The sequence below is a fragment of the Epinephelus fuscoguttatus genome, linkage group LG13, assembly GCF_011397635.1.
Source record: "Epinephelus fuscoguttatus linkage group LG13, E.fuscoguttatus.final_Chr_v1".
In the NCBI taxonomy this organism is placed as follows: Eukaryota; Metazoa; Chordata; class Actinopteri; order Perciformes; family Serranidae; genus Epinephelus; species Epinephelus fuscoguttatus.
In genome coordinates, this window is record NC_064764.1 from 428550 (window position 1) to 437500 (window position 8951).

General features: G+C 40.3%; 1 protein-coding gene across 2 annotated transcripts in view; it reads left to right on the plus strand.

Annotated features, from left to right (window-relative positions):
- Positions 1–1665: 1665 nt before the first annotated feature.
- The window catches only part of rrp1 (ribosomal RNA processing 1), a 74512-nt gene continuing 67226 nt past the window's right edge, over positions 1666–8951 (plus strand). The window contains exons 1-6 of one of the 2 annotated variants that reach the window (XR_007450799.1): positions 1666–2026; positions 2543–2625; positions 6952–7009; positions 7128–7213; positions 8343–8404; positions 8483–8612. Coding sequence is in view for 1 of the 2 variants with exons in the window: in XM_049594835.1 (XP_049450792.1) it covers positions 1900–2026; positions 2543–2625; positions 6952–7009; positions 7128–7213; positions 8343–8404; positions 8483–8612 (546 nt within the window). In the remaining variant the exon portion in view is untranslated. The remainder of the gene's footprint in view (positions 2027–2542; positions 2626–6951; positions 7010–7127; positions 7214–8342; positions 8405–8482; positions 8613–8951) is intronic. The other variant, XM_049594835.1, reaches the window with a different exon arrangement.

Here is an 8951-nt window from a genome sequence, read left to right on the forward strand (position 1 = left end):
AAAAGGAGGGGGAAAAAAAACAAACAAACAAACAAACAGACAGAGAAAAAAACAAACAAAAGAAGACATATGTAAGGACAGAACTTAGGGGGTCACTTCAAGCAATTTTAAGTTATCAATAATGTTCCAGAGTTTTTCCCCTTTCTTTTTCATAAACTTCAGCGATTTATAATACACAGTTAGCTCTCTTTTGAAGACCATCAGCAGTGGTCGTGTTTGGATGCATCTGCACTTATGGATAAAAGCTTTCCCCAAAATAAGTAAAGTGTTCAATAAAAGTTCTGAGTTCTTATCCTCCTTAAAATTCCAAATGTGATATCTCTATTGGTGAAGTAAGAGAGAGAGGAAACTTTGGGCTCCAGCCAAACATACATTTCATTCCAAAAGGTGTTACTGAATGTGCAGGAGAAGAATAAGTGATCCGTGGTCTCTATGTGCTCATCACAGAATAGACAGTTTTTGTTATCTATGTTAAATCTTTGACTGAGAAGATTGCTTGAGGGGTATATATCATTAAATACTTTGAAATGAAGTTCTTTGGCTTTAGGAGATAGAGGTATTTTTAAGAAGTTATACGCAATTTTTTTAAGGCAGATTGACAGAAAACGTGAGAGCCAAAATTCCGGCTAGACTGTGAAGGATATAAGGTGTATGTAAAGAGACCAGGGATTACTTTATTTGGCAGAGTCCCACTTGATAGATCCCGTCCATCAAAAGTCAAAGAGGGGAGTTGAGCAGGGCAGCCATATAGGGAACTGTATTTTTAACCATCTGAAGAAAAGCTGCTGGCTACTTTTAATGACTTTGTCATATTGATTACGGTTACACTGAAAATTGAACTTAAGACAGAATTCATCAAAGGGTAGGACTCTGCCAGTTTCATCTAATAGATGAGTAACTGACCATATATTCCTCTCCATCCACTCACTGAAACATAAAGATCTGTTTTTGGAAAGGATGAATCTACAGTTCCAGATGGGAACATCATGGGGTGTAAAATTATGCTTGTACAGCATCTTCCAATACAGGAGTGTCTGTGAGTGAAACAAGGACAGTTTAACTGGAAGTTTTGTCACTGAGAAATCACAGTGTAGTATAAAGTCAATTCCGCCCATCATTTTGAACACTTCTCTAGAAACAGAATACCAGAAGCTGTTATTATTTGCCTAAAAGGATCTTAACCACTTAATCTTTAACGTTCCATTAATACAGTCAAAATCAATGGCCTGCAGCCCACCATCTTCATAGTCTTTGACCAGAGTTGCTCTCCTTAAATAATGGGGTTTCCTTTTCCAAATATAATCAAAATTTATCTTGTTGATAGTTTTAATTGCTTTGTTAGATATGGAGAGAGAATAAGCTGGATAGGAGCTGTTAGGAACCTCTCAACCATCCTAGCTCGTAGCTGCTTAAAGCTTGCTGCTAGCTCCTAGCCCTAGCTCCTCGCTGCACAAATAAGAGACTTGGGACGGCCTAGAAGATGGCGGACCTCGAACGACTTCCGGTTCAAGCGAGGAGCTAGCAGTAGCACTATAAAAATAAGAGACTTGGGACGCACCCATAGACTGTATAAGAGCAGAGCCAGTTGTGCCGCCGTCATCAGGAATGGACGTCGCTTCACGTGACGCTTCAGAGTAAGGCCGTCTCATGTCTCTTAAACCGACAATGCTCGCTCATCGCTCCTAGCGCTAGTTCCTCGCAATTTTTCCTAGGTGGGAGGGGCTAAACAGCTAGCAAAGTCAGCTAGCAGTAGCACTAGCAGTAATTTAAGAGACTTGGGACGCACCCATGGATGCCGCCGTCCCAGTTCCGACGACGTCATCATTCCGCGCCGCACGGGGTGAGGGGAACGTGGGAAGTCGAGAGTAGTGGAAAGTCCCCACGTGAAACGGTGTGAACATGGCGTCGACTCCAGAACCAGAGGTCCAGCTCGCACAGAGATTAGCCTCAAATGAGAAGCCCACCCGGACCAAGGCCATAAAAAAACTGAGGAAATACATAAATGCCAGGTCTCACAATGCGTCTGGTAAGTTAGCCTATCCGCGTTAGCCACCTAGCTCTGTGAAGAGTCAGCCAAAAACAGCTCAAACACTAAACCAGTATTGACTTTGCTTGAAAATGGATAACGTAATTTTTGTAACGACAAAACCGGTCGGTTGTTTGTTTGAAATGAAAGTTGTTCCAGTCTGACGCATGTCTGGTGATATTAAAATACATCGTAAACAGTGCACACGTGTGGCTTTTTGGTCAAAATTACTCTTGTGTGTTGTCTTCTAATGTCACAGCTGACTCCCAGTTAGATAGAATCTACTAACAATAACCAGGGTATGAACACGTTTATGGCCACAGTGTTTTTATGCTTAAGAGCGCAGGTCTGTAAATTAGGGTTAGGTCCACCGTCAAGAAAGATGATTGGTTATTTGACTAGTGTTCTAGTCCATGAAATACCAGAAAAATTATGACTGATACTTAATGGTTTCTGTCTCTTTAATTTGCATCCTATTTAATGTAATTCACATACAGCCTTATGTTCTCTATATAGGTGGCTTCACAGGAGATGAGCTGCTCAAGCTGTGGAAAGGTCTGTTTTACTGCTTGTGGATGCAGGACAAACCACTGCTCCAGGTAAGCTCTGCTGCTGTCAGTCAGACAGAGGATCAAAGTCTGATAATTATGAGATATGGATAAATATTTGTGGGCCTATGATATGATAACACAGGAAAGAAATGTTGAGGTTAACACAACAAACTCGACGGCCTGTGAGTCAGGCACTATAATGAACACAAATAATACACCAGAGCTGGGAGACCCACCTGCCAGTTCCCAGTGTGCCGTAGCTGACCAGCACACAGCTTCTAAACGCTATTTGTAACCAGCTAAGTGTCTTTAGTTCTTGTTTGGGGGATTTTCACCCATTCTTCCTGCTAAAGGCTTCCAGTTCTCTGAGATTCTTGACCTTCTTTTAGGTCTATCCACAGATTTTTAATGATTAGGTCAGCACACTGTGAGCACCATGGCAAAACCTTCTGCTTGTGTCTCTTGAGGTTGTCCATTTTGGATTTGGAGGTGTGTGTCTAGCAGCATTGCCAGGTGTATGATACTTATCGTATTTGTACGATAATTTGGCCCTCTGTACGATGTACGATCAGTAATCCCAAAAAAGGCCAAATGTACGATAATTTGACCATTTCATGAATGTGTGGTTATAATCAGTATGCCAGAGTTTTTTGTGAGCCCTGAAGGCATCTGTTCCCATGTGACATGTTTCCAGCCAATCGCACTTTGCGCAGCATGAGATACGGGTGACGTTTGTCTCTGAACAATGAGCACGATTGGCTGAATGGTCAGCTGTACCAGCCCCACAGGGCGCTAGGCGCTGTACCAGCCCCACGAGGCGCTAGGCACTAGGAAGTCGAGCAAGAATGAGATTCAAAACAGAAGAAGAAGAGGAAAAACAGAAGCAAGGAAAATGGAAAATAAAGTAAACACTAGAGTGACTATATTTAAGCAATATCACATGAGAGGGAGTGATGTTGTAATGTATATCGTCACGGCTGTGATCCGGTCATAGGCATGTGGCCGCAGGCGAGTATGATATTGCTTTTATACAACAGGTCAACAACAGCTTAAACAGCAATGCTGAGCAAGGAAATGAGTGTGACAGCTGGTTAATTAACGGTTATATTTATAACACCTGTGAGCGGAGTGATTTTACTGTTACATGTCCCAGTGATGTTATACTCTTTAACAGCACTCTTGGACAGAATGCTTCTCGTCCAGTCAAATTAATTGGTCGAAACTAACTGTTGTAATTAGGTATGCACCAAAATGAAAATTTGTAGCCGAAGCCGAATAATATTAAACGCTTGGCCGAATACCGAATATCGTTGTTTAGTTTTTCATTAGTTTTTGCAGATGAACCCCCTCCAGATTAGTGTTGTCACGGTACCAAAATTGGATCCCACTGTACGATACCAATGAAAATGTCATGGTTCTGAGTAGTATCACAATATCACAGCGAAAATGAGGCAGATGTGCCTTTTGTCATTTATAAAAAGATAAATCACTTTTCTATAATACATCAATGATATTTCAATGGAATAAATTACTTATTGACTTATTCATACTTCAAAAACAGCATCAATGAGTGATGAACATAGGGGGATCAAAATAAAATAAATAAATAAAATAAGAATCAACCAGCCACCCTCCTCCCCTGACGGCCCCTTCATAAGTAACTAACATTTCCTAAAGCGCGATGAGGTTTGTGGACCGTTAACGGCTCGTTTCTCCTCTGACACATCACATACCTGTGTTCGGCTGACTCGGCTGTCCAGGTTCTTCTGGGCAGTCCACACGCCAAGAAGAGGACATTATTGGAGCCGACTTCACCTTGCCGGTAAGCCGATGGCAGCCGTATTTGACAGGAATACATTACTGTCTGTGACCCCCGTTCAACCCACAATCGGTGGGAATTGCCTTTCGTTTCTGCTGGTGGTTGAAATCTGTAGGCTGCTCGCACAGCGTGCTGAATGATTTAAGCCTATTTTGCGCGCTCAAAACTATTTTTAGTTGCAAATGCGAGTGTGGTGACGGACGGATCGCCACACTGCCGACATTTTACTCAGCCAGTCATGGCACGCTGTTTGATTGTGTTATCAAAACACGCCGCTATTATTCGGCCTTGCTTTTAACTTATTCCACCGAATACCGAATGTGTGGTTTTTTTGCAATATTCGTCCGAATATATTCGGTTACCAAATATTCGGTGCATCCCTAGTTGTAATTACCTATAGCGCATCAGTAGGATTGTTATTTTGGTTATGACAGATGTACGATAATTTCCCTCAAAATACGATAATTTTGAGTCTCTGGTACGATAATCCTACATCCTACACGCTGGTGTCTAGGATCATTGTCCTGTTGTAGAAACCATCCTCTCTTCATCTTCAGCTTTTTTTTTTACAGATGGTGGTGATAATGTTTGCTTTCAGAATTTGCTTTTAACTGAATCCATTCTTCCCCCGCCGTGAAATGTCCCCGGTGCCACTGGCTGCAACACAAGCCCATAGCATGATCAAACCACCCCCACGTTTAACAGTTTAGACAGGTGTTCTTTTCCTGAAATTCCGCCACCATTTTTCTCCAAATATACCTTTGCTGATTGCATCCATAAAGTTTTATTTTAACTTTGTCAGTCCACATGACTTGTTTCCATAAAGCATCAAGCTTGTTTAGATGTTCCTTAGGAAACCTCTGATGCTGAATGTTGTTGTGAGGATGCAGAAAATGTTTTCTTCTGATGATTCTTACATTAAGATCACATGTCACTGCACAGTAGAACAGTGCACCACCACTCCAGAGTCTGCTAAATATTTCTGCAGGTCTTTAGCATTCAAACAGGGGTTTTGATTTGCTTTTCTAACAACCAATCTTCCAGACCTTATCTTGATCTTCACAGTTCCTGTTAACTGCCATTTCTTAATTCTTAGCAAACAGCTACCTAGAAAACTCTTTCCTATCCTTGTATAGTCTTCTCCTGCTTTGTTGGCCTCAGTTATTTTAGTTTTCACAGTGCTAGGCAACTGTTTAGAGGAGCCCATAGTTGCTGATGGTGGGACAAGGTTTCAGGATTCAGAGTATATATAAAACTTTGAAATTTGCAAAACCAAGCCTTTCCTAATGCTGATTGTGAGCAAGCCATAGCCCTACCAAGCTAATAAACGTCTGAGACCCTGGTAAAAGTTGTGTGAGAGCTGATGTCTTGGGATGCCCAAACTTTTGCATGATGCTCCTTTCCTTTTGTCACTCTTAAATTGTACAAAACAAAAATGAATACAGTAGGCTTGCTTAAAATGTTGAAAAGCATGTTCCATCTTTAGCTTTATGCCCTTTGGAGCTCAGTTTATATTCTACTCACTTAACTATTCACAGTAAAAGAGCTTTTGACCAGGGAAGCCCAAACTTTTGCATGCCTGAGTAGATATCTCATCTGCTCACCATGGCTCTTTTAATTCAATAATCCATCTCATGCCCAGTGGACCATCACACAGTTTCTCTGCTTTCTTCTGTTGTTTGTTTGAGTTTTGTTGTTTTTCTGTTCTGCTTGTGTTGTATTGTACTGTTCTGTTGGTGTTATTGTATCATTACTATGTACTGTAAAGTGACATTGGGTTTCTTGAAAGGCGCTATATAAATTAAAGTTATCATTATATGAATGGTTCATTCTAAGGTAAAGAAAACACAACAATACTTATTTTCTGACAGTTTATTTCCTTAAATCCTTCACACTGGACCTTTTAATGGTTTTAGTCTCGTATGTGCAACAAAAGATCAACAAGCTTGCAAGTTATTATTAAATCTGTAGTACTTTTTTCAGGCGTGCTGCAGTTAATGTACATGGTATTCTGCAATACATTTCAGTAAAATAATTCATGAATGCATTGTTCAAAAAGCTTACATATCAAATATTTTTACTGAAATAAAATATGAATGTACCTCACTGGTGTACTTTAGTGTTTCAACTTGATGGTTCATCATCATATGAATGGCAATGTAATGTAATTGGAGAATGATTATTTTAGCCTCTTACTTTTATGATATTATTACCCTGTATCAGGTGGAGATGTTGTCACACTCATGATTGTCTAATGTACATCACTGTATTCCTCAGTTTCTCTCCTCTCTCCTTATTTCATTAATGTGCCCATTCAAAGCTGTCAAACTGAAAAGGCTTTCTGAAGCATGTTCAAATGTTATCAGTCACTTGGTGTTCTTTATTTGACACAACATACTAAAACAGTTTGGTTCACCCCATTATCCCATATGAGTCTTGACAGCATAGTGATGGAAAATGAAAACTTACTCAAAGTCCAAATCAGAGAAATTTGAATGTGTATCTGTCATAAACCATTAAATGTGTTTCATGCAGTCTTAACTTTTCTTCTTAAGGAGGAGCTGTCAAACCAACTCTCCACCCTGATCCACAGTTTCCATAGTATTGATGAACGTAAGTTGCCCACGCATGATTTCATAATCTTGTGTGATTTAATGAGGTATATGTGAAAAGCCCTGTACTTTTCATGATGATGATGATGATGATGATGATGATGCACGGTTCCCTGCAGAGTTTTTATACTTGGAGAGCTTCCTGCAGACCTTCAAAAGAGAGTGGACTGGTATTGACAGGTTGCGCATGGACAAGTTCCTCCAGGTTAGTGTGAGGAGAATGCTGAATGAGTTTTATCTTTTCCTCTTTTACTCTAACCCTCCCAACAATACACCCATTTTTGTCTCTGATGGGGAGATGGCAGGTCAGCGATATATGCTACATATAAGTTTTATACATCATCTGATAGCGGGGAACTTGAAGATTAATATGAGATGCATCTCAGATGCAGCTGTGTGTCAAGTTTTTCTAGTTAAAAACCTGTGATTAACATTGTGTTTTGGTTAGGCTTTGAAAGTTTGTAGTGTATATGTGCCTCTGACTGTACATTAAGCCGGGCATGCCAGCAGCCCAGTGCAGTGGAAAAGGTTAAAGTAGCTGGTGCAGTAAGATGCTTCATTGTGGAGCAACTGAAGTCTTTGGGTTTAATATATATATATATATATATATATATATATATATATATATATATATATATATATATATATATATATATATATATACACACACATACACACACACACACACACACGCGTCTGACGATCTTCGTGGTGCCACCTAGACACACTACAGTGTCCACTGCGGCCCGTAGTAATGTTGTAGAAAGATTAAACCAAATCTGGCTTGTTCGTCTCATCAGGACCTACAAATCACGCGCTGACACCCCTGACCTAAATCCAACAGGAACTGAGCTAGTGCCTCTGAAAATAACATGAGTAAATGTGGAGAAATTGTCATCTGTGAGCTAGAATGGAGAGGGGTCTAAAACTGTCTAAAACTTTTGTCTTTAATTGTCTACATGAGCTGGAGGCCGAAAAAGCGGGAGTCCGAGGTCCCGTCTAGCGCTGCTTGCAGCTTTAATTTTGTTTGTTTTTTTCAGAGAATTGTATTCTGGTAAGGGTAAAAAGTCTCCAAAGCAACATTTTACATTTTATACCTCTCAGCCTTCACAATTGCATCAATATTATATATGTAAAGTCATACAGTGGACTGAATTGGGCTCTACAGCGGGCCGTATGTTTGACTCCCCTGAACAAGACAATTTAACACTGTTTACAACAACACAGTGTTCTACAAAGACTTGAGCTTCAAATGTTTGAAGATGTGGTTTGAGAAAGATTTTAGATGTTGTGATTGTGGTATTGCTAAATGATTCATTTCCTCTCTCTAACAGTTGGTTCGCTTCATGTTCAGACAAATCTTTGAGATGCTGAAGAGGAAAAACTGGGAGAGCGGGTAAACATTATATTAATATTGTTTCAACATGGTTTTATCATTTTGACATGAATAATTGTGTTAACTTTATCTCCTCAGCATGGTTGCCAGGTTTCTGGATCTGCTCACAGTCCAGCTCCTGCAGAGCAGCAGTGAGGCACCCAGTGGACTGCAATTCCACATCCTGGACCTCTACATGACTGAACTGGCAGCTGTGGGTTCAGCGGAGGTACAACAGTAACACTGTGTTTAAGACATCCTTGGCATTTGTGATTAGGAACAGGCAGTTGGGGTGAAAATTAGGCTTATTGAGTTCCTGCTGTGATTGGCAGCCATAAATGAGGAGAGTTGATAAAAGGTGCATTCCCAAAAGAAAATCCCACAATTCTGGTTTGAAGGAGAAACACACCTACTTTAAAACATTATGAAAGACTTGGATATCAAGCAGGTTATTAGATATGTGCAAATATTGTGGTTGAAGGACTGAAAAAGGGAGGATGGGTTTATCCCGAACCTGCCTCCAGTATAAAACTGTGAATACATTCTGTTTTGATGCGAAGAAGCAGCA